The 26,988-nt window shown below is 32.2% G+C and overlaps 1 protein-coding gene and 3 pseudogenes across 1 annotated transcript; all 4 read left to right on the forward strand.

The window, feature by feature from the left end:
- Positions 1–422: 422 nt before the first annotated feature.
- Positions 423–6,086, forward strand: LOC125810957 (calcium-transporting ATPase 12, plasma membrane-type-like; annotated as a pseudogene).
- A 942-nt stretch (positions 6,087–7,028) lies between these two features.
- LOC125810958 (calcium-transporting ATPase 12, plasma membrane-type-like) lies at positions 7,029–13,142 on the forward strand (annotated as a pseudogene).
- A 2,532-nt stretch (positions 13,143–15,674) lies between these two features.
- LOC125810959 (putative calcium-transporting ATPase 13, plasma membrane-type) lies at positions 15,675–19,512 on the forward strand. The gene is made up of 4 exons (XM_049490458.1): positions 15,675–15,684; positions 16,437–16,669; positions 16,764–19,334; positions 19,444–19,512. Exons 1-4 carry the CDS (start codon positions 15,675–15,677, stop codon positions 19,510–19,512), a joined length of 2,883 nt encoding a protein of 960 aa, XP_049346415.1.
- Positions 19,513–22,188: 2,676 nt separating this feature from the next.
- LOC125810960 (calcium-transporting ATPase 12, plasma membrane-type-like) lies at positions 22,189–26,440 on the forward strand (annotated as a pseudogene).
- The last annotated feature ends 548 nt before the right edge of the window (positions 26,441–26,988 follow it).

Here is a 26,988-nt window from a genome sequence, read left to right on the forward strand (position 1 = left end):
TAAATAGGTTTGCCTATTATACTATACTTTGACTATCGCGCGGTCTTGGTATTTGAAGAACTACAATATTAATTCAAATGACGTCATTTAATTTATTAAGGCATCACATTGTTGGAATAGTAGAGTGCTAGGAAGCTCCCTTTAAATAATTTTTTATTTCCTCCCCCCATCCACGTCTACTCTCTATATTTTTCCTTCCCCTCTCTATATTTGTTTTCCCTCCCCCCCCCCCGTCTCCCCTCTCTATATTTTTACGTAGCTTTTGTTAGATCCTTGTCAATCATCATATTGGTCATAGTAATCACAACAAAGTTCTTTCTTATTTTATACTAGATCTTAAAAAAAAATTAGTAGTGTGCACGTACGGCGACAGTACTAGTACTGATCGAAGGTGAGATAAGTATAATATAGAGCTAGCTAGGATGATGGAGGTGGATCATGAAGATAATGGAACAGACATTGAAGCTCAGCGGAGTTCCCCGCTGTCAATGAATGGTACTGAATTAAGTAATATTTCTAGTTTGATCATCATAAGGAGTTGGCGTTCATTTTCCTATCTATTTACAAGTTCATTGAAGCTGGAGCAAGCATATCATCATCTCTTTCACCACTGTCATCGTCGTCCTCATCATCCAACACAACCTTTAATACTCCTCATACCAGCTTGAATCTTGAACATGGAGTAAGTATATAAAATACTCCAACATTTCATTTGTTTTAGGAGTATTGACTCCATATTTTATATTTTTTAGTTAGACTTGATAAATTATATAATTTTGTATTTATAGTATTATTCTTTTTATCAAACATGCATTTTATGAAATTATGTACTTTTTGTTTTTATGATTAGTATAATTAAAATATACTAAATTGAAAAATACATATCAATTAGTTTTTATAATATTAGTCAAGATCATATGTTTATTAATTAATATATTTTCAAAAGACAATACATATCTTAAATATTCAATTTAATATCATGTATAAAGGGCATTATTTGTCTAATATAAATTTTAATTTTAAATAATTAATTTTAATTTTTAAAATTCAATATAAACTTATGATTACACTTGTGCAACAAAACAGTACACTTGTAATTAGAGGTGCGTATTGGGTTTTACGGTTTTGAGTTTGTACTATTTGGTTTGGGTTTTTTGATTTTTGATTTTGAAGAAGTGTAACCCAATCAATTTGGTTTGGTTTGGTATTTCTCTTTTTGGTTTGAGTTTTTTCGGTTCGATTAATCGGTTATGTCGATAATTAGAAACATAACAAAGTTATATTTGTAATTTGAATATATATATAATATTTAATATATTTTTTAATATATATCACAAGTAAAAACATAAAACACAATATTTAAAAGTATATTAATTATAGATGTCCAAACATAAAAAAGTAAAATAAAAAATCATAATGAAAATAACTAAAAAGGAAATGGTTAACTCCAACTTATATATTTACACAAATCTGAAAACCGAATCAAAATCCAAACAAAATAAATTACAAATCCAAAACCGAATCAAAATCCAAAAAACCGATCCAAATTAGAATTCGATTTGATTTGGTTTGATTTTTCGGTTTAATCCAAAATAGTGCATATCCCTACTTGTAATTACACTGTGACAAACAAACAAGCCAACGTAATTACTAAGTTGTATAATTTACTAGGCTGGTAATTACTACAATAATAATTACACTAATTCCAATCACCTAGTGGCTTTCCAAACATACTATTACATATTTCTTAACATCTAGTATTTAGAACATTATCTTTTTCCTATTCCAACTATATCATTGATTTGTCCCTCTAAGTTTTTATTTGTACAAGAGTTACATTTATGGCATAGTCTTTATCCATAATATCATAATCGATTAGATAATTAACTGTCACTTGTAATTTATAGATGAATACAGTCACTTTATAACTCTTTCGCTTAAAATTAAGTTAGGAGGTGAAAATGTTGTGAAAATATTTTAATTACTCTATATTTAACTTATTAGATATTTTTAACATTTTAAATTATGATAGGGGTAAAATGGTATTTCAACTTTACTTTTGTGGCTTCGTGTTAAATAATAACAAAAGTCTCACATTGATGGTTAATGAGATTAGTGATCTCTTTATAAGCTTGGTCAATCATCCTCTCTTTAATCTAGCTTTTAGGGTGTGGGTAAAGTCCAAGACCTAATTTTCACACTTCTCACTCTTATAGTATGACTAGTATTTGGGCACGCGCGTTGCGCGTATATCCCTTACTAGTGAGCATAAGTATTTTTCAAAATTGCATCAATATGATAAATATATTCAAAAATCAATGACATCCAATATCTAAAATGTCCAACTTTGAAGATTCTTAATTAGTACTAAATTGATTTTAATTTCAATTTATGAGTTAAAATTTGATATGAATTTGTCAAATTTTAGTAGTTTTTATATAGATATTATGTTTTGATCAAAAAATAATTAAGTTAATTAAATCTATAGATTACAGGCTTAATATGCTCATATCATCAATTAACCGTTGTCCTACCTCCAAAATCAATATTACATTTCTAAACGAAATTCATTTGATGCGACTCAACGCAATTATAATATTTTTTTGTAGTTAGAAAAGGAATTCAGCATTTCATTTATATTTTGTCGACTTATTGTTAAAATTGTAATTGAGAAACAAAAAGACATGTATTGTTTTATGTTGTCAAAAAAAAAAAAAAAGACATGATAAAAAATAATATTACGACATGTGAGTGATAAGTAATATAAATTCTGAAGGAGAAAGGGAGGATAAACTATGGCTCAAATAACTAAAATAATCAACTAAAATTAAAGCAAAGAAAGTTAATATAATTTCGTGAGAAAAATAACCAAAATATGATATTGTATTCATTCCTTTATTTCTTAACATGGGTTGTTATCCTCCCTTCTTTCTTTTTGGACTAAAGCTCCATTAAAAATATTAAATCCAGACAAAGAAAGTGAAGCCAAATAGGCAATGAATATCAAATCGCTCAACATGCCATTAGCTCATAAATACATTTTTTACTTTTATTGGGTTATGACGGTTAATATAAAAAAATTCAATACTTAATTAGCTTTACACACAAATAAATCACATGAATCTGCATATGAAAATTCAATAAATTTGATCTACTATTAACAAAACAAAAAAAAAAAAAAAAAAGAAAACCAAACAAAGAATATTGTGCTAACAAAAAAAATTATGTTAGAAGGAAATGTCACTTACCCCATTTGTATTGGCACAACTCAAAGTACAGTTCTATGCGATTGACACAGAAGCATCTCATCAATTGATTTACCCTGCAACAAAAAAAATCATCTCATAACTATTGACACAAAATTAAAATTTTTATTTTATATCAGAGATCAAAATCGTAAACATCAATCAAACAACATAAACTATATGATAAGTAAGAAGTAAGAAACAAAATAAAAAATAACTTGAAAGAACATACACATGAATGGAGCATCGGAAAGGACAATGTTCCTATGATCTCTATCAAACTCATAAAACAAAATGTAACGAACAAGAAGATATACATATATGAAATGAAAAGACAAGGATCATAGTGGAGAATGTAAAGAGACAACAATTTCTTTAGATGATTATTAATGAATAATTGTCTTTTTAATGTATCTATTTTATGTAAAAATATATATTTTAAGTACAATATAATATGTGATATGATTACTATTTAATATTTTGTTAATTAAATATTTAATATAGGGATAAAATGGTAATCCAATATTGTACTTTGATGCTTCCCACTTTTAATATATATGCTTTCTGTCTACTCAGAACTCTGAAGGTGGTGGAGATGATAATACTGTACAATCACACAATGAGATTGAGCTTCAGCCTCATGATCAGAGTACTCATCAGCAATGCTTAAAAATTAGTGAAGAGATTGTGAAGGAGAAAAGTTGGATTGGAGTGATACTCATGATGTTGACAAGGGAATTCATGTTGCAGACAATTCTGGTCGTTACATGCTGAACTACACAGGGTATGCCCCAGTGAATGATCCGACAACTGATATGTAAGGAACCAACTATTTTGCTCCTTGCAATTGCTGCAATATTGTCGTTTATCTTTGGAATCAAAGAAGAAGGTGTGCAGAATGGTTGGTTTGAAGGAGCACTTCTGGTTGTGATTATATTTGTGATTGTTTCGTTTAAGCTAGCACGTAATTGGTACAAAAGACACATTTGGAATAAGCAAATGAGAACAGAGCAAGGAAGGACCAGCCGTTTATTTCTGAAACGGACTCCAGTTTTTGTGCTGACTTTGACAAGTTGAACAATTACATACATATTAGTGGGCTGTCGATTGGCATTTTGATCACTGTGGTGCTGTTCATTCGCTTTAAATTAGGCTATAAAGATGATGAGAACGGATATAGATTGGAAACCAAGGAAGAACCAACTGAAATTGCATGGATAATGAATGCCGTGAAGAAGGTTTGACAGAATCAAAGGGAGCAGTGAGAGTTATGATAACTTCTCTTGGTATCACACTGGTGGGGTTAACTGAAGGAGTACCATTTCTTATTTCAATTGCAAGGGCATACTGGTATCCAATTTTTGATGTTAAGATGGAGCCAGTCAACACCATCTGTATAGAAAAAGTTAGCTGGTTGAAAGAGTTGAAAGCTACCCAGTTTCTTCTTGACCAAAAAGATGTTACCAAGATACCGCCACATGTCTACAGTGTTCTCTCTGATGGAATTGGTGTGTCCCCTCTGACTTCTCAAACAGCCTACCACAGAGTAGAAGAAGCAATACTCTGTTGGGCAGAAAAGAACACAGGTATGGACAGAGACACTTTGGATAAGCAGTTCACCATAGTGAAGAACAATGATGATGAGATGAATCCTTTTGAAGGACCTTGTAAAGTAGTCATAGAGAAAAATGGAGATAATGGGAAAGAGTACTATTCATATTTCAAGGGTCCTACTGATTCAATATTGCCAATGTGTTCAAGTTACCATAACATGACGGGTGAAGTGCAGGATTTGGATGACGAAACAAAGAGTGACATTGTTCAAACTAACAAGAAGAACATGAACGTAGTTGCATTTGCCTTCAAACACACTCAGGATGTTGTTGAACTTGATGAAAATGGCCTAACATTCATTGGTATGTTTGTCTTAGAATATACTTTCAATCTAGACAACATGAGGCAAGCAATTGCGATTCTGAAAGAAGGCGGAGTGAAGATGATATTTGCCTCAGAAGAAGATGTTGAAGTGTTACGTACCATTGTTGATGAAACAGGATTTCTCAACTCACATGAAGCTCTAGTAGTTAGGGGCGAAGATGCTACAAAGGAAAATGTTGATAAAATGTGCATTATGGGAAATTCCTCTCCCGCGTGCATGCTTCTTTTAATAGAGCAATTGAAGAAAAGAGGAGAAGTTGTGGCTGTGGTAGGAGAACAAGCATCTGAAAGTAATGTGGTTCTTGAAGCAGCTCATTTTGGCCTGCCTGTGGTGACTAACTGGCCTGAAACTATAACTTATGTGATTAACAGCATCAAGGGAGGAAGAATTGTTTGTGAGTATATGAGGCAGTTCATCCAAGTTGAGATAATCTTTGCAATCAGTAGCTTATTAATAAACTTCATACTGGTTATATTAGATGGAGATGACCCGTTAACAGTCATTCAGTTGGTATGGGTTAACCTTCTTGTAAAATTGATTGGAGGGCCAGCTTTGCTAATTACTCAGCAGGCCACAAGACAACTAAGGGATGAGCTTTCTATCAGACCAAGAAAACAGCCAATTACCAAGGCATGTTGAGAAACATACTTCTTCAAGTTTCTTATCAGACTGGTATTTTTGTATTCCTTCAACACAGAGGAAGTGCAATACTGGGCATCACTCCAAAAGTTAACAGATCTATAGTCTTTAACGGGTTCGCTCTGTGCCAGCTTTTTAACATATTCAGTGCAAGGGATTTGGAGCAGAGGAATTATTTCAAAGGTCTCGGTCAAAATTACTTGTTTTGGGCATTGTCTGGGCTCTATCTTGTGTTGCAGTTTGGATTCATTGAAGTATATTAAAATTTTGTGACAAATTCATAAAAATATTATTCTATTTATAATATTAATGAACTTAAAGAAAAAAATTATAAATACTTAGGTTAAAAAATAAATTATATATAATATAAAGAGGTATTACATATATGTGATATAACAAGCATAAAATGAACAATGCATAGAATAAAGGGGGAGTTTGATGATTGTTCAAAGCTGAGGCCTGAGAGTGAAAAACCTAAACACTTGATCAGCATAATTGCCTTGGAGCAATTTCTAGGAAGCTGCATTTCACCACTTGTTTAGAAAGTAGAAATGAGAAAATAAGTTCCACAATAGTTTGACGAACTGAGTAATACAAACCTTAAACAAAAAAGTACCTATAATTTGAGTAGAATACTACAATTGAATTTAACATGCATTGCACTTGCTCAAAAAAGTAGCAAAGATCGTTAAAAGTGACGTCGACACAGATTATAGTATAATAAAAACAATATTAATGGTTTCTGGTTCAAGTTTTAACATTTGAAATTTGTTAACTTTCAAATAAATAGGTTTGCCTATTATACTATACTTTGACTATCGCGCGGTCTTGGTATTTGAAGAACTACAATATTAATTCAAATGACGTCATTTAATTTATTAAGGCATCACATTGTTGGAATAGTAGAGTGCTAGGAAGCTCCCTTTAAATAATTTTTTATTTCCTCCCCCCATCCACGTCTACTCTCTATATTTTTCCTTCCCCTCTCTATATTTGTTTTCCCTCCCCCCCCCCCGTCTCCCCTCTCTATATTTTTACGTAGCTTTTGTTAGATCCTTGTCAATCATCATATTGGTCATAGTAATCACAACAAAGTTCTTTCTTATTTTATACTAGATCTTAAAAAAAAATTAGTAGTGTGCACGTACGGCGACAGTACTAGTACTGATCGAAGGTGAGATAAGTATAATATAGAGCTAGCTAGGATGATGGAGGTGGATCATGAAGATAATGGAACAGACATTGAAGCTCAGCGGAGTTCCCCGCTGTCAATGAATGGTACTGAATTAAGTAATATTTCTAGTTTGATCATCATAAGGAGGTTGGCGTTCATTTTCCTATCTATTTACAAGTTCATTGAAGCTGGGAGCAAGCATATCATCATCTCTTTCACCACTGTCATCGTCGTCCTCATCATCCAACACAACCTTTAATACTCCTCATACCAGCTTGAATCTTGAACATGGAGTAAGTATATAAAATACTCCAACATTTCATTTGTTTTAGGAGTATTGACTCCATATTTTATATTTTTTAGTTAGACTTGATAAATTATATAATTTTGTATTTATAGTATTATTCTTTTTATCAAACATGCATTTTATGAAATTATGTACTTTTTGTTTTTATGATTAGTATAATTAAAATATACTAAATTGAAAAATACATATCAATTAGTTTTTATAATATTAGTCAAGATCATATGTTTATTAATTAATATATTTTCAAAAGACAATACATATCTTAAATATTCAATTTAATATCATGTATAAAGGGCATTATTTGTCTAATATAAATTTTAATTTTAAATAATTAATTTTAATTTTTAAAATTCAATATAAACTTATGATTACACTTGTGCAACAAAACAGTACACTTGTAATTAGAGGTGCGTATTGGGTTTTACGGTTTGAGTTTGTACTATTTGGTTTGGGTTTTTTGATTTTTGATTTTGAAGAAGTGTAACCCAATCAATTTGGTTTGGTTTGGTATTTCTCTTTTTGGTTTGAGTTTTTTCGGTTCGATTAATCGGTTATGTCGATAATTAGAAACATAACAAAGTTATATTTGTAATTTGAATATATATATAATATTTAATATATTTTTTAATATATATCACAAGTAAAAACATAAAACACAATATTTAAAAGTATATTAATTATAGATGTCCAAACATAAAAAAGTAAAAATAAAAAATCATAATGAAAATAACTAAAAAGGAAATGGTTAACTCCAACTTATATATTTACACAAATCTGAAAACCGAATCAAAATCCAAACAAAATAAATTACAAATCCAAAACCGAATCAAAATCCAAAAAAACCGATCCAAATTAGAATTCGATTTGATTTGGTTTGATTTTTCGGTTTAATCCAAAATAGTGCATATCCCTACTTGTAATTACACTGTGACAAACAAACAAGCCAACGTAATTACTAAGTTGTATAATTTACTAGGCTGGTAATTACTACAATAATAATTACACTAATTCCAATCACCTAGTGGCTTTCCAAACATACTATTACATATTTCTTAACATCTAGTATTTAGAACATTATCTTTTTCCTATTCCAACTATATCATTGATTTGTCCCTCTAAGTTTTTATTTGTACAAGAGTTACATTTATGGCATAGTCTTTATCCATAATATCATAATCGATTAGATAATTAACTGTCACTTGTAATTTATAGATGAATACAGTCACTTTATAACTCTTTCGCTTAAAATTAAGTTAGGAGGTGAAAATGTTGTGAAAATATTTTAATTACTCTATATTTAACTTATTAGATATTTTTAACATTTTAAATTATGATAGGGGTAAAATGGTATTTCAACTTTACTTTTGTGGCTTCGTGTTAAATAATAACAAAAGTCTCACATTGATGGTTAATGAGATTAGTGATCTCTTTATAAGCTTGGTCAATCATCCTCTCTTTAATCTAGCTTTTAGGGTGTGGGTAAAGTCCAAGACCTAATTTTCACACTTCTCACTCTTATAGTATGACTAGTATTTGGGCACGCGCGTTGCGCGTATATCCCTTACTAGTGAGCATAAGTATTTTTCAAAATTGCATCAATATGATAAATATATTCAAAAATCAATGACATCCAATATCTAAAATGTCCAACTTTGAAGATTCTTAATTAGTACTAAATTGATTTTAATTTCAATTTATGAGTTAAAATTTGATATGAATTTGTCAAATTTTAGTAGTTTTTATATAGATATTATGTTTTGATCAAAAAATAATTAAGTTAATTAAATCTATAGATTACAGGCTTAATATGCTCATATCATCAATTAACCGTTGTCCTACCTCCAAAATCAATATTACATTTCTAAACGAAATTCATTTGATGCGACTCAACGCAATTATAATATTTTTTGTAGTTAGAAAAGGAATTCAGCATTTCATTTATATTTTGTCGACTGTATTGTTAAAATTGTAATTGAGAAACAAAAAGACATGTATTGTTTTATGTTGTCAAAAAAAAAAAAAAAAGACATGATAAAAAATAATATTACGACATGTGAGTGATAAGTAATATAAATTCTGAAGGAGAAAGGGAGGATAAACTATGGCTCAAATAACTAAAATAATCAACTAAAATTAAAGCAAAGAAAGTTAATATAATTTCGTGAGAAAAATAACCAAAATATGATATTGTATTCATTCCTTTATTTCTTAACATGGGTTGTTATCCTCCCTTCTTTCTTTTTGGACTAAAGCTCCATTAAAAATATTAAATCCAGACAAAGAAAGTGAAGCCAAATAGGCAATGAATATCAAATCGCTCAACATGCCATTAGCTCATAAATACATTTTTTACTTTTATTGGGTTATGACGGTTAATATAAAAAAATTCAATACTTAATTAGCTTTACACACAAATAAATCACATGAATCTGCATATGAAAATTCAATAAATTTGATCTACTATTAACAAAACAAAAAAAGAAAAAAAAAAAGAAAAACCAAACAAAGAATATTGTGCTAACAAAAAAATTATGTTAGAAGGAAATGTCACTTACCCCATTTGTATTGGCACAACTCAAAGTACAGTTCTATGCGATTGACACAGAAGCATCTCATCAATTGATTTACCCTGCAACAAAAAAAAATCATCTCATAAGCTATTGACACAAAATTAAAATTTTTATTTTATATCAGAGATCAAAATCGTAAACATCAATCAAACAACAATAAACTATATGATAAGTAAGAAGTAAGAAACAAAATAAAAAATAACTTGAAAGAACATACACATGAATGGAGCATCGGAAAGGACAATGTTCCTATGATCTCTATCAAACTCATAAAACAAAATGTAACGAACAAGAAGATATACATATATGAAATGAAAAGACAAGGATCATAGTGGAGAATGTAAAGAGACAACAATTTCTTTAGATGATTATTAATGAATAATTGTCTTTTTAATGTATCTATTTTATGTAAAAATATATATTTTAAGTACAATATAATATGTGATATGATTACTATTTAATATTTTGTTAATTAAATATTTAATATAGGATAAAATGGTAATCCAATATTGTACTTTGATGCTTCCCACTTTTAATATATATGCTTTCTGTCTACTCAGAACTCTGAAGGTGGTGGAGATGATAATACTGTACAATCACACAATGAGATTGAGCTTCAGCCTCATGATCAGAGTACTCATCAGCAATGCTTAAAAATTAGTGAAGAGATTGTGAAGGAGAAAAAGTTGGATTGGAGTGATACTCATGATGTTGACAAGGGAATTCATGTTGCAGACAATTCTGGTCGTTACATGCTGAACTACACAGGGTATGCCCAGTGAATGATCCGACAACTGATATGTAAGGAACCAACTATTTTGCTCCTTGCAATTGCTGCAATATTGTCGTTTATCTTTGGAATCAAAGAAGAAGGTGTGCAGAATGGTTGGTTTGAAGGAGCACTTCTGGTTGTGATTATATTTGTGATTGTTTCGTTTAAGCTAGCACGTAATTGGTACAAAAGACACATTTGGAATAAGCAAAATGAGAACAGAGCAAGGAAGGACCAGCCGTTTATTTCTGAAACGGACTCCAGTTTTTGTGCTGACTTTGACAAGTTGAACAATTACATACATATTAGTGGGCTGTCGATTGGCATTTTGATCACTGTGGTGCTGTTCATTCGCTTTAAATTAGGCTATAAAGATGATGAGAACGGATATAGATTGGAAACCAAGGAAGAACCAACTGAAATTGCATGGATAATGAATGCCGTGAAGAAGGTTTTGACAGAATCAAAGGGAGCAGTGAGAGTTATGATAACTTCTCTTGGTATCACACTGGTGGGGTTAACTGAAGGAGTACCATTTCTTATTTCAATTGCAAGGGCATACTGGTATCCAATTTTTGATGTTAAGATGGAGCCAGTCAACACCATCTGTATAGAAAAAGTTAGCTGGTTGAAAGAGTTGAAAGCTACCCAGTTTCTTCTTGACCAAAAAGATGTTACCAAGATACCGCCACATGTCTACAGTGTTCTCTCTGATGGAATTGGTGTGTCCCCTCTGACTTCTCAAACAGCCTACCACAGAGTAGAAGAAGCAATACTCTGTTGGGCAGAAAAGAACACAGGTATGGACAGAGACACTTTGGATAAGCAGTTCACCATAGTGAAGAACAATGATGATGAGATGAATCCTTTTGAAGGACCTTGTAAAGTAGTCATAGAGAAAAATGGAGATAATGGGAAAGAGTACTATTCATATTTCAAGGGTCCTACTGATTCAATATTGCCAATGTGTTCAAGTTACCATAACATGACGGGTGAAGTGCAGGATTTGGATGACGAAACAAAGAGTGACATTGTTCAAACTAACAAGAAGAACATGAACGTAGTTGCATTTGCCTTCAAACACACTCAGGATGTTGTTGAACTTGATGAAAATGGCCTAACATTCATTGGTATGTTTGTCTTAGAATATACTTTCAATCTAGACAACATGAGGCAAGCAATTGCGATTCTGAAAGAAGGCGGAGTGAAGATGATATTTGCCTCAGAAGAAGATGTTGAAGTGTTACGTACCATTGTTGATGAAACAGGATTTCTCAACTCACATGAAGCTCTAGTAGTTAGGGGCGAAGATGCTACAAAGGAAAATGTTGATAAAATGTGCATTATGGGAAATTCCTCTCCCGCGTGCATGCTTCTTTTAATAGAGCAATTGAAGAAAAGAGGAGAAGTTGTGGCTGTGGTAGGAGAACAAGCATCTGAAAGTAATGTGGTTCTTGAAGCAGCTCATTTTGGCCTGCCTGTGGTGACTAACTGGCCTGAAACTATAACTTATGTGATTAACAGCATCAAGGGAGGAAGAATTGTTTGTGAGTATATGAGGCAGTTCATCCAAGTTGAGATAATCTTTGCAATCAGTAGCTTATTAATAAACTTCATACTGGTTATATTAGATGGAGATGACCCGTTAACAGTCATTCAGTTGGTATGGGTTAACCTTCTTGTAAAATTGATTGGAGGGCCAGCTTTGCTAATTACTCAGCAGGCCACAAGACAACTAAGGGATGAGCTTTCTATCAGACCAAGAAAACAGCCAATTACCAAGGGCATGTTGAGAAACATACTTCTTCAAGTTTCTTATCAGACTGGTATTTTTGTATTCCTTCAACACAGAGGAAGTGCAATACTGGGCATCACTCCAAAAGTTAACAGATCTATAGTCTTTAACGGGTTCGCTCTGTGCCAGCTTTTTAACATATTCAGTGCAAGGGATTTGGAGCAGAGGAATTATTTCAAAGGTCTCGGTCAAAATTACTTGTTTTGGGCATTGTCTGGGCTCTATCTTGTGTTGCAGTTTGGATTCATTGAATTAGAGGCTTTCTTGTTTAGCAACACGGCACGACTGAATTGGAAGCAATGGGCTGAATCCATTTTAATTGGAGTTGTTACATGGTTGCTTGATGTGATAGTAAAATGGGGATCACAATACATAAAGATAGACACATATTGTGATTGTGGAGTTCTTCACCTAGCTAGAAATTGGTTACAGTGTTGGTTTAGGAGGATCAATTGCTGTTACTGTGGACCAAGAAGTACACCAAATCCAACTCTTGCTTCCTTGGATTCTTCAAGATCTACTAGAGGAAAGGTATTATAAAAATTTGTCCATACAGCCTAATTATAGTACAGTTCAAACAAAAGTTTTTCCTAAAATTTTGGATTCAAGTTGTAGTTGTTGTTCTTTTGCAGGGCTGGCTAACAAATATCACACGTCGTGTTAAACCAACCAAGCATAGAGCTAATACTTTGATGGATTAATCATATGTTGCAGTAGCTTCAATTTTGAGTACATATTTTCCACTGTTTTCTATTAGATACACTTGACCAACAGTAAAGTTGTTTCCACGCGACCGGTAGGTTATGAGTTAGAGATGTACTGGAATCAGCCTATGATGCTTGTATCAGGTAGGATGCCTACATCATACCCTTCAAAGGCATCGACCCTTCCCGGACCTACGTCAATGAGGGATGATTAGTGCACTAGGCTGTCCTTTTTAGTAAATTTATGTGAATTAATTTCATCAAGTTTTTTGGTTCTTGTTCTTGTTCTTGTTCTTCTTTTTACTTTTAATTTAAATTCAAGAATGCAAACTTATTACTATATAGTACTAATATACATAGAAAGCAAGAGTTTCATGAATTTCTAACACACAGAAGTTTGCTCAAAATCATAAAGCAAACTAGTGAGTACACATTCTACTAATTGGCTCGTACAAGAAGATAAATATTTCCAATATCATAATTCATATATATGCAAAAATATAACTTAATTACCTCGATCTTAATTTTCTCAAACTTGGTGTAATGTAATAGACAAAGCTCTTGTTGAGGAGAAATTGACAAACCAGCAATGCCATTGGAAGAGAGTTTTCTTCAGCAAAGTCAACTGCCAGTGGTCGTTTCTTTACTATATAAAAATATGAAACAAAATATATGGTCCTCACAAATATCCCAACATGGATTTTATAAGAATATTTTTCTTTAATTTTGGACACATTTGTCTTTTATCAAACGTGTCTTCAATAAATATTAATGTGTGAGTAGGTAATGTAGAAAATGTTACTTTATCTATTTCAATTTATGTTACAAAAACTTTTTTAGTTAGTTCTGAAAATAATAATAGTACTTTTTTTTATAGATATTTTGAAATAATTTAACTTCTAAAAATTTTGTTTTAATTTTTTTTAAAAAAAGAGAGAGAATAATTTATAATCATAGAAATATGTATGATTAACTTTAAGATCTTAAGTTTAAAAGTCATTTGAAATTCATTTGTGAGTAGATAATCTTGAAAAGGTTACCATAAGGAATTTGTTACTCCATCTATTACAATTTATTAATGTTACAATTTTTTTTAGCTAGTCCTGAAAATAATTATAGTATTCCTCCGTTTTAATTTATGTGACACATTTCGAATTTCAAGATTCAAACAAATCTATCTTTGACCGTAAAGTTTTCTTATATCTTTTAAATATTTCGAATTGTCAATTATTGTGACTTATAGTACTTTTTACGTAGCTTACAAATATATAAATTTCATTTTAAATAAGTGAAGATTTCATGAGCAAATTATTGGTCAAACTTAAAACTGGTTGACTTTCAAAAAACGAAATGTGTCACAGAGGGAGTACTTTTTCTATAGATATTTTAAGATAATTTAACTTATAAAAATTCTGTTCTAAGAAAGTAAAATAATAAGTAATTTATAATCATAGAGAAATTTGACTGTAAAATTTTTGAATTTTTTAAAATTTGAAAAATATCAAAAAAATATTTTCACTCCAAATTACTTATAAAAATTCAAAAGCAACTTCAATTTGTATTCATGACCACACACTTTTAAGGAGTGTTTAACCATGAAAATAGTGAGTATTTGATTATTATTATTTTTATATTAATGTGTTCTTTAATTTGATCTCAGTTTGCATCTATGTTCTCCAACTTCTGGTGTGTACAAGTAAACACTTAAATTAGTATAAAGTCGAACAAGTAGACGCAAGTGTCCTACATGACATAATACATTCAATTTTAATTTATTTTAAAATTTTCAATTTTAATTCAATTTGCTCATTTAACACTGAGAAAATTAAGTAATACAAATAGTTTAATGAAAGTTGTAATATATTATTAGCCTATACACCAACAAACCTTCCCACAGTAGCCTATTTGAGGAAAATTTTTATGGTGGAGGCATATCATATTGTCACATTTGTATGAGGAAGTTTTTTAATTGAAAAATTTGTCTCACTCTATTATAACTTTTTTCTCCTCTCACTACTCCACCTTCACCTTCTTCCATTTGCCCCTCGCGCTAACATAAAATACTTTTTATTTTTTAAATGTAATTTACATATACTTCATTGAGTAAATTACTATAATTTAATGACAAAATCAAGTCACAGTGAAAACTAGTTAATGTCCTTGAAATGTATGACAAAATCAAGGCACATAGTCAAAAGTAGTACTACTATGCTTAAATTAATATTTTGTTCTTTTTTCTCTCTAATATCACTTATCCAATCCCTTTCTCTTATGTATTTTGTTTCTCCTTTTTTTCATAAACTTGATTTTCATTTGTTAAAAATCAGATAGAGATAAATACATTAATACTAATTCAAATAACTAATAAACATGTTTAAAAAATAATTAATCAAAACGTATGTTCTTGACCTCGTATAAATTTGACTGTATCATTTGTAGAGTTAACATAATGGAGTGAGACCCACTCCATTATGCAATGAAATTATGTGTAAATAAATTAAAATTATTCGATGTTAGCTGGAGGTGTAAATGGGAGAAGGTGAGGGTTGAAAAGTAACAAGATAAAATGACAGGTTGTAACTGAGTAAGAGCATGTTTGGCATTATTGCTAAAAACGACTTATTTTTAGAAGCGTTTTTTAAAAATAGCTTTTCAGAAAAATGTTTTTCAAAAAAAGCAATTTGTGTTTGAAAAATTTATTTAAAAGTGTTTTTGATAAACAATTTGTGTTTGAAGAATAAGAAGATAAAATGACAAGTTATAACGGAGTAAGACCCACAATACATATTTTCTCAATTAAAGAAATCGCTCACACAACTATGAGCTGTAACTTTTTCTTTTTTTTTTGTGAATTTACAGCACTAGACAAAGTGTCTAATAACTTTTAATCACAAAGTAACGTCGACAGATTCAAGTTATATTATTATAATTAAAGTAATGTTAATTGTTTCTTGTTCAAATTCTAACATGTGAAATAAATAGGTTGATGCCTGTTATACTTTTAACTGTTGTCATCCTCTGTTTGAAGGACTAGAATATTACTAATCAAAATGACTTAATTTCTGTAAGATAATCTTAACTATGACCTTTGTTGTAGATAGTGCTTGGAAGTTGCCTTTGATTTTCCCCTCTATGTAACTTCTATTAGATCCTTTTCAATCATCTATCACTATGAGATTCTATTTCAAGTATGATAACCGTACTTATCACAAAAATAAGTGCTTTTCTATTTTATACTAAATCCCCAAAAAATTAGTGTGCTTGTACTGCGACAGTAAGTGTAGAATATAGCTAGAATGATGAATGAAGATAATGGATCAGACATTGAAGCTCAGGGGAGTTTGCCGCTGCTAATGAATGGTGAATTCCGTAATTCTACGTTGATCATGAGGAGGTTGGCGCTCGTTCTCCGATCTACTTACAAGTTCATTGAAGCTGGAGCAAGAATACCATCTCTTTCTCGAGTCTCATCCTCCACCACAACCTTTTATACTCCTCTTCCCAGCTTTAATCTTAAACATCAAGTAAGTATATAAACAAATATCTTTATCGCTACCTATATATACACACGTAGTTATTAAGCATATATGCTCTCTCTCTCTCTCTCTCTCTAATTAGGATGCAGAAGGTGGTGAAGATGAAATCCAGGTTGTTGAAATTGTGGCTGATGATAGTACTGTACAATCAAACAATGATCACATCGACATTGAGCTTCAGCCTCATGATCAAAGTACTCATCAGCAATGCCTACAAATTAGTGAAGAGATTGTGAAGGAGAAGAAGTTGGATTGGAGTGATATTCATGATGTTGACAAGGGAATTCATGTTGGAGACAATTCTGGTCGTCACATGCTGATCTGCACAGGGTACATGATCCGACAATTGGTATGCAAGGAACCAACTATTTTTCTCCTTGCAATTGCTGCAATATTGTCGTTTGCCTTTGGAATCAAAGAAGAAGGTGTGCAGAATGGTTGGTTTGAAGGAGCACTTCTGGTTGTAATTATACTTGTGATTGTTTCGTTTAAGTTTGCACGAAATTGGTGCAAAAGACACCTTTGGAAGAAGAAAAAAGATAACAAAGAAAGGAAGAATTACCCCCTGTTGATTTCTGAAACGGACCCCAGCTTTTGTGCCTGTTTTGACAAGTTGAACAATTATATACATATTAGTGGGTTGTTGATTGGCATTTTGATCACTGTGGTGCTGTTCATTCGCTTTAAATTGGGCCATAAGGATGACGAAAATGGATATAGATTAGAAACCAAGGAAGAACCAGCTCAAATTGCACAGATAATGAATGCCCTGAAAAAGGTTTTAACAGAATCAAAGGGAACAGTAAGAGTTCTGATAACTTTACTTGGTGTCACACTGGTAGGGATGACTGAAGGGGTACCATTTCTTATTTCAATTACAATGGCATATTGGTATCCGAATTTTGATGTTAAAATGGAATCAGTCAGCACCCTATGTATAGAAAATGTTGGCTGGTTGAAAGAGCAAAAACTGGAAGTTAGTCAGTTTTTTCTTGACAAAAAAAATGTTACCAAGATACCGCCAGATGTTTGCAGTGTTCTCTCAGATGGAATTTGTGTGTCCACTCTGACTTCTCAAACAACCGGCCAAAGAATGGAAGAACCAATACTCTGTTGGGCAGAGAAGAACATGGGTATGCAGAGAGACACTTTAGATCAGCAGTTCATAATAGTGAAGGACAATGATAGTGCGATTAATCCTTTTGAAGGACCTTGTGGAGTTGTCATAGAGAAAAATGGAGATAATGGGAAGGAGTACTATTCACACTTCAAAGGACGGGCTGATTCAATAATGTCAATGTGTTCAAGTTACTATGACATGAAGGGAGAAGTGCAGGATTTGGATGATGAAACAAAGAGTGAATTTGCTCAAGCTAACAACAACAATGTGAACGTAATTGCATTTGCCTGCAAACGTACACAGGTTGTTGAACTTGATGAAAATGGCCTAACATTCATTGGTATGTTTGTCTTAGAAGATAATTTCAATCTAGACAACATGAGGCAAGGAATTGAGATTCTGAAAGAAGGTGGAGTGAAGATGATATTTACCTCGGAAGAAGATGTTGAAGTGCTTCGTGCCATTGGTGATGAAACAGGATTGCTCAACTCACATGATGCTCTAGTAGTTAGGGGTGAAGATGCTACGAAGGAAAATGTTGAGAAAATTTGCATTATGGGAAATTCCTCTCCTACACACAAGCTTCTTTTAATAGAGGAGTTGAAGAAAAGAGAAGTGGTGGCTGTGGTAGGAGAACAAGCATCTGAAAGTAATGTGGTTCTTGAAGCAGCTCATTTTGGCCTGCCTGTGGTGACTAACTGGCCTGAAACTATAACTTATGTGATTAACAGCATCAGGGGAGGAAGAATTGTTTGTGAGAATCTGAGGCAATTCATCCAAGTTGAGGTAATCCTGGCAATCAGTAGCTTATCAATAAACTTCATACTGGTTATATTAGACGGAGATGCCCCATTAACATTCATTCAGTTGGTATGGGTTAACCTTCTTGTTACATTTATTGGAGGGCCAGCTTTGTTAATTACTCAGCAGGCCACAAGAGAACTAAGGGATAAGCTTTCTATCAGACCAAGAAAACAGCCAATTACCAAGGGCATGTTGAGAAACATACTTCTTCAAGTTTCTTATCAGACTGGTATTTTTGTATTCCTTCAACACAGAGGAAGTGCAATACTGGGCATCACTCCAAAAGTTAACAGATCTATAGTCTTTAACGGGTTCGCTCTGTGCCAGCTTTTTAACATATTCAGTGCAAGGGATTTGGAGCAGAAGAATTTTTTCAAAGGTCTCGGTCAAAATTACTTGTTTTGGGCATTGTCTGGGCTCTATCTTGTGTTGCAGTTTGGATTCATTGAATTAGAGGCTTTCTTGTTTAGCAACACGGCACGACTGAATTGGAAGCAATGGGCTGAATCCATTTTAATTGGAGTTGTAACATGGTTGCTTGATGTGATAGTAAAATGGGGATCACAATACATAAAGATGGACAAATATTGTGACTGTGGAGTTCTTCACCTAGCTAGAAACTGGGTACAGGATTGGTTTGCCAGAGTCAATTGCTGTGACAGTGGACCAAGAAGTACACCAAATCCAACTCTTGCTTCGTTGGATTCTCCAAGATCCTCAAGTGGAAAGGTACTATACAGATTTATCCATACTGCCTAATTACAGAAAATTCAATAAGTTTTTCCTTTTTATTCCTAAAACAATTTGGATTCAAGTTGTACTTGTTGTTCTTTTGCAGGGCTGGATAACAAATATAACACGTCGTGTTAAACCAACCCAGGATAGAACTAATACTTTGATGGATTAATCAGATGTTGCAGTAGCTTCAATTTTTAGTATATATTTTCCACTGTTTTTATAGGGGTTAGAACACTTGGAGCAACAATAAAGTTGTTTCATGTGACCTATAGGTTACGGGTTGAACCATACTGGAATCAGCTCATGATGCTTGCATCAAAGTAGGCTGCCCTTTAGGGGCGTCGGCCTTTCCCGGACCTAGTCAATGCGGGATGATCAGGGCACTAGGTTGCCCTTTTTAGTCTGTAGGGGCTAGTTAATTTATGTTATTTCATTTCGTCAAGTTTTTGGTTTCTCATATGTATTGGATGGAGATAAAAAAAAAAAAAGGTTTGTTCTTGTTCTGTCGTTCATCTTTTCACTTTTAACTAAATTCAAGAATGAAACCTTATTATATAGTACTAATATATACAAAAAGCAAGAATTTTATGGATTTCAAACACATGGAAATTTGCTCAAAATCATAAAGGAAGCTAGTCAGTACACATTCTACTAATTGGCTCTTACAAGAAGATAAATATCATATTAATATAATATGCAAAAATATAGCTTAATTACCTCGATGTATTTTTTCTCAAATTTGGTGTAATGTCTGTAATGTATTAGACAAAGCTCTTGTTGAGGAGAAATTGACAAGCCAGCACTGCCTCTTTCTTTGTTGTATTTCATCCGCTAAAACTTAGTAGAAAATGCACGATGGCTCACAAAAACATTTTACAGAAATTATTAGCACAAATAATTAACATCTAGAAGGTTGTAACTACAAAATATACTTGGATATTAAAAAAAAAAAAAAATCTAAAATGCAATGAAACAATTAACATCTAGGTTTGAAGGTAGAATTGTTCAAACTACAAACCCATATATGTTTGAAGTTTGTAACTTCAACCCCCAATTTTTAACCCCAATCACATGTGCGTGTTTTTGTTGTTAGTTTTATTTCTACCCTTAATATTAACTAACTACATAAAATAGTAGTAGTCAAATTTAATAACGATCATAAAAATAATATTAAACTTTGTGATAAATTCATAAAAATATTATTCTATTTATAATATTAATGAACTTGAAGAAAAAATTATAAATACTTAGGTTAAAAAATTAAATTATATATAATATAAAGTGGTATTACATATATGTGATATAAATGAATAATGCATAGAATATAGGGGGAGTTTGATGATTGTTCAAAATTGAGGAAAATTTTGATTTTTAAAGCAAAGTTGGAGGTGAATATGTTTTTTTTTTTTTTTAAATACTCACTATTTTCATGGTCAAACACTCCTGGACAAAAATGTGTGTGTGGTGAGGTGGTGATGGTAGGATCATATGAAAAATTGTGAATACCGCGTTATAAAAACGAACCAGCGTAAGGAAAATTCTAAACAAAATGAGTATTAACATTTCGCGACACAAAGCTGAGGCCTGAGAGTGAAAAACCTAAACACTTGACCAGTATAATTGCCTAGGAGAAATTTCTAGGAAGCTGCATTTCACCACTTGTTTAGAAAGTAGAAATGAGAAAATAAGTTCCACAATAGTTTGACGAACTGAGTAATACAAACCTTAAACAAAAAAGTACCTATAATTTGAGTAGAATACTGCAATTGAATTTCACTTGCTCAAAAAATTAGCAAAGATTCAATCGTTAATCATGAAGTAACGTCGACAAATTAAGATTATAGTATAATAAAAACAATATTAATGGTTTCTAGTTCAAGTTTTAACATTCGAAATTTGTTAACTTTCAAATAAATAGGCTTTGCCTATTATACTTTAACTATATTGTGGTCTTGGTGTTTGAAGGACTAGAATATTAATTCAAATGACGTCATACTTTAATTTATTAAGCGGCATGACAAAAATCACCCCATATATTTATTTAAGGCTTAATATTACCGCCTTTAGATGTACTTTTTTTTTTATATTACTACTCATAACAGTTTAATTACAAGTATTAATAGATTAGTTTTAATTTATAATTTAATTTATACAAAATCACAAAAATGTGATTTACAGTTTCATTGTTTTTTTTTTTCATTTCAGTAATATACAAATACAAACAATAAATCATAAAAAATACTAACTTGAAGGATCTCATCTACCACCATGTTTAATTAATATAGATAAGAAGTTGTCCATCACAACAAAATCAAGATTTTTCAAACAAAAAAAAACTTGATTTACTCGTCAATGACAACAATTAAAAAAAAAAAAACGTAGATAGAGAAACGTTGAAGAAAATGGATAAAATAAGACTTTTTAATTAATTTTAACATATTAGAGTGAATTAAGGAAAACAAATATTCCTAATTAGTTGAATCTCCTAAATTTATGCTAATTAATAATTATCATCAATCAATTTAAATTTAATTAATCCACCTATTTCCGTTTTTTTTTTTTTTTTTTCAAAATCTATTTATTTTCCTTTTTTTTTTTTTTTTTTCAAAACAGATTTTTACAATTAATTAAAAAACGTCTACTCTCTATATTTTTCCCTCCCCTCTCTATATCTGTTTTCCCTCTCCCCTCTCTATATTTTTACGTAGCTTTTGTTAGATCCTTTTCAATCATCATATCATGGTTATACTAATCACAACAAAGTGCTTTCTTATTTTATACTAAGATGTTAAAAAAGAAGTAGTGTGCACGTACGTACGATAAGTATAATATAGAGCTAGATAGGATGATGGAGGTGGATCATGAAGATAATGGAACAGACATTGAAGCTCAGCGGAGATCCCCGCTGTCAATGAATGGTACTCAATTAAGTAATATTTCTAGTTTGATCATCATGAGGAGGTTGGCGTTCATTTTCCTATCTATTTACAAGTTCATTGAAGCTGGAGCAAGCATAGCATCATCTCTTTCACCAGTGTCATCGTCGTCCTCATCATCCAACACAACCTTTTATACTCCTCATACCAGCTTGAATCTTGAACATGGAGTATGTATATCACAACCTTTCTATTTCATTTGTTTTAGGAGTATTTGACTCCATATTTTACATTTTTAAGTTAGACTTGATAAATTATTTTTTTGTCAAATATTTTATAATTTTATGATATTATATTTATAGTATTAATCTTTTTGTCAAACATACATTTCATAGAAATTATGTACTTTTTGTTTCTATCATAATATAATTAAAATATACTAAATTGAAAAATATAAATCAATTATTTTTGTATAATATTAGTCAAAGACATATGTTTATTAATTAATATATTTTCAAAAGACAATATATATCTTAAATATTAAATTTAATATCATTTATAAATGGCATTATTTGTCTAATATAAATTTTAATTTTAAATAATTAATTTTTATTTTTAAAATTCAATATAACCTTATGATTACACTTGTGCAACAAAACAATACACTTGTAGTTACATTGTGACAAACAAACAAGTCAGCGTAATTATTAGGTTGTGCAATTTACTAGGCTGATAATTATTACCATAGTAATTACACCAATTCCAATTACTGGTGGCTTTCCAAAAAGACTCTTACATAGTATTTCTTAATATCTAGTATTTAGAACATTATCTTTTTCCTGTTCCAACTATATCATTGATGTGTCCCTCTAAGTTTTTACTGTTACAAGAGTTAAATTTATGGCATAGTATTTATCCATAATATCATAATTCAATTAGATAATTAACTGGTCACTTGTAACTTATAGATGAATATAGTCACTTTATAACTCTTTAGCTTAAAATTAAGTTAGGAGGTGAAAATGAGGTGAAAATGTTGTGAAAATATTTTAATTACTCTATATTTAAATTATTAGATATTATAACATTTTTAATTATGAAAGGGGGTAAAATGGTATTTCAACTTTACTTTTGTGGCTTTGTGTTAAAAAATAACGAAAGCCTCACATTGATGATTAATGAAATGGGTGGACGGCTTTGTGTTAAAAAATAACGAAAGCCTCACATTGATGATTAATGAAATGGGTGGACTCTTTATATGTTTGATTAATCATCCTCTCTTTAATCTAGCTTTTAGGATGTGACTAAAGCCCTAAGACCTAATTTTCACACTTCTCACTCTTAGTATGATAAGATATCATGATATATATAGTTTTAGTTATATTGATAATATTAATTAGAGGGATTATATATGCTTTCTGTCTACTCAGAACTCTGAAGGTGGTGGAGATGAAATCCGTGAAATTGTGGAAGCTTCACCTTATGTTAATGTTGGACAATCAAACAATGTTCACTGCGAGATTGAGTTTCAGCCTCATGATCAGAGTACTCATCAGCAATACTTACAAATTAGAGAAGAGATTGTGAAGGAGAAGAACATGGTTTCACTTCACAATTTTGGAGGAGTAATATTCATGATGTTGACAAGGGAATTCAAGTTGGAGGCATTTCTAGCTGCCGCAAGCCGATAGCCTTGTCTCATCACATGCTGATCTTCGCAGGGTACGTATGGCCAATTCATGATCCAGCAATTGGTATGCAAGGAACCAACTATTTTTCTCCTTGCAATTGCTGCAATATTGTCGTTTGTCTTTGGAATCAAAGAAGAAGGTGTGCAGAATGATTGGTTTGAAGGAGTACTTCTGGTTGTGATTATATTTGTGATTGTTTCGTTTAAGCTAGCACGTAATTGGTACAGAAGACACATTTGGAATAAGCAAAATGAGAACAGAGCAAGGAAGGACCAGCCGTTTATTTCTGAAACGGACTCCAGTTTTTGTGCCGACTTTGACAAGTTGAACAATTACATACATATTAGTGGGCTGTCGATTGGCATTTTGATCACTGTGGTGCTGTTCATTCACTTTAAATTAGGCTATAAAGATGATGAGAACGGATATAGATTGGAAACCAAGGAAGAACCAACTGAAATTGCACGGATAATGAATGCCGTGAAGAAGGTTTTGACAGAATCAAAAGGAGCAGTGAGAGTTGTGATAACTTCTCTTGGTATCACACTGGTGGGGATAACTGAAGGAGTACCATTTCTTATTTCAATTGCAAGGGCATACTGGTATCCAATTTTTGATGTTAAGATGGAACCAGTCAACACCATCTGTATAGAAAAAGTTAGCTGGTTGAAAGAGTTGAAAGCTACCCAGTTTCTTCTTGACCAAAAAGATGTTACCAAGATACCGCCACATGTCTACAGTGTTCTCTCTGATGGAATTGGTGTGTCCCCTCTGACTTCTCAAACAGCCTACCACAGAGTAGAAGAAGCAATACTCTGTTGGGCAGAAAAGAACACAGGTATGGACAGAGACACTTTGGATAAGCAGTTCACCATAGTGAAGAACAATGATGATGAGATGAATCCTTTTGAAGGACCTTGTAAAGTAGTCATAGAGAAAAATGGAGATAATGGGAAAGAGTACTATTCATATTTCAAGGGTCCTACTGATTCAATATTGCCAATGTGTTCAAGTTACTATGACATGACTGGTGAAGTGCATGATTTGGATGACGGAACAAAGGGTGGCATTGCTCAAACTAACAACAAGAACATGAACGTAGTTGCATTTGCCTTCAAACATACTCAGGACACTGTTGAACTTGATGAAAATGGCCTAACTTTCATTGGTATATTTGTTTTAGAAGATACTTTCAATCTAGACAACATGAGGCAAGCAATTGCAATTCTGAAAGAAGGCGGAGTGAAGATGGTATTTGCCTCGGAAGAAGATGTTGAAGTGCTTCGTGCCATTGGTGATGAAACAGGATTGCGCAACTCACATGAAGCTCTAGTAGTTAGGGCCGAAGAGGCTACAAAGGAAAATGTTGAGAAAATTTGCATTATGGGAAATTCCTCTACTGCACACAAGTGTTTTTTAATAGAGCAGTTGAAGAAAAGAGGAGAAGTGGTGGCTGTGGTAGGAGAACAAACATCTGAAAGTAATGTGGTTCTTGAAGCAGCTCATTTTGGCCTGCCTGTGGTGACTAACTGGCCTCAAACTATAACTAATGTGATTAACAGCATCAAGGGAGGAAGAATTGTTTGTGAGAATATGAGGCAGTTCATCCAAGTTGAGATAATCTTGGCAATCAGTAGCTTATTAATAAACTTCATACTGGTTATATTAGACGGAGATGGCCCGTTAACAGTCATACAGTTGGTAGGGTTAACCTTCTTGTAACATTTATTGGAGGGCCAGCTTTGCTAATTACTCAACAGGCCACATGACAACAAAGGGATGAGCTTTCTATCATACCAAGAAAACCACCTATTACCAAGGTTATGTGGAGAAACATTCTTTTTCAAGCTTCTTATCAGACTGGCATTTTTGTATTCCTTCAACAAAGAGGAAGTGCGATACTGGGGATCACTCCAAAAGTTAACAGATCTATAGTCTTTAACGGGTTCGCTCTGTGCCAGCTTTTTAACATATTCAGTGCAAGGGATTTGGAGCAGAAGAATTTTTTCAAAGGTCTTGGTCAAAATTACTTGTTTTGGGCTTTGTCTGTGATCTGTCTTGTGTTGCAGCTTGGATTCATTGAAGTAGAGGCTGTCTTTGTCTTTAAAAACACGGCACGACTGAATTGGAAGCAATGGGTTGAATCCATTTTAATTGGAGTTGTTACATGGTTGCTTGATGTGATAGTAAAATGGGCATATCAATACATAAACAAATATTGTGACTGGAGTTCTTCACCCAGCCAGAAACTGGTTCCAGAATTGGTTTGCCAGAATCAACTGTTGTGACAGTGGACCAGGAAGTGCACCAAATTCTACCCTTGCTTCCTTGGATCCTCCAAGATCCACTGGTGGAAAGGTACTATACAAATCTATCCACACTGCCTAATTACACAAAGTTCAAACAGAAGTCTTTTCTTTCTAAAATTTTGGATTCAAGTTGTAATTGTTGTTCTTTTGTAGGGCTGGATAACAAATATCACACATGTGTGAAACCAACCAAACATAGAGCTAATACTTTGATGGATTAATCATATGTTGCAGTAGCTTCGATTTTTAGTACATATTTTCCACTGGTTTCTATAGGGGTTAGATACACCTAGAACAACAGTAAAATTGTATCCATGTGACCTATAAGTTAAGGGTTCGAGCCGTTCTGGAATCAACCCTGATGCTTTGCATCAAGGTATGCTGCATATGTCACACCCTAAAAGGGCGTCGGCCCTTCAGGAACCTAGTCAATGCAGGATAATTAGGTCACTAGGTTGCCCTTTTTAGTCTATAGGGGCTAGTTAATTTATGTCAACTCATTTCGTCAAGTTTTTCGGTGTCTCATTTGTATTGGATGGATAAAAAAAAATGTATGTTCTTGTTCTCGTTCTTCTTATTTAAATATATACAAAAAAACAAGAATTTTATGAATTTCAAACACATGAAAATTTGCTCAAAATCATAAAGGAAGCTAGTCAGTACACATTCTACTTATTGGATCGTATAAGAAGATAAATATCACATAATATGCAAAAAAAAAAAAAAAAAACTTAATTACCTCGATCTATTTTTTGTCATACTTGGTGTA

This window comes from Solanum verrucosum, unplaced genomic scaffold (assembly GCF_900185275.1).
Source record: "Solanum verrucosum unplaced genomic scaffold, falcon-dt-bn FXZP01000032.1, whole genome shotgun sequence".
Lineage (NCBI taxonomy): Eukaryota > Viridiplantae > Streptophyta > Magnoliopsida > Solanales > Solanaceae > Solanum > Solanum verrucosum.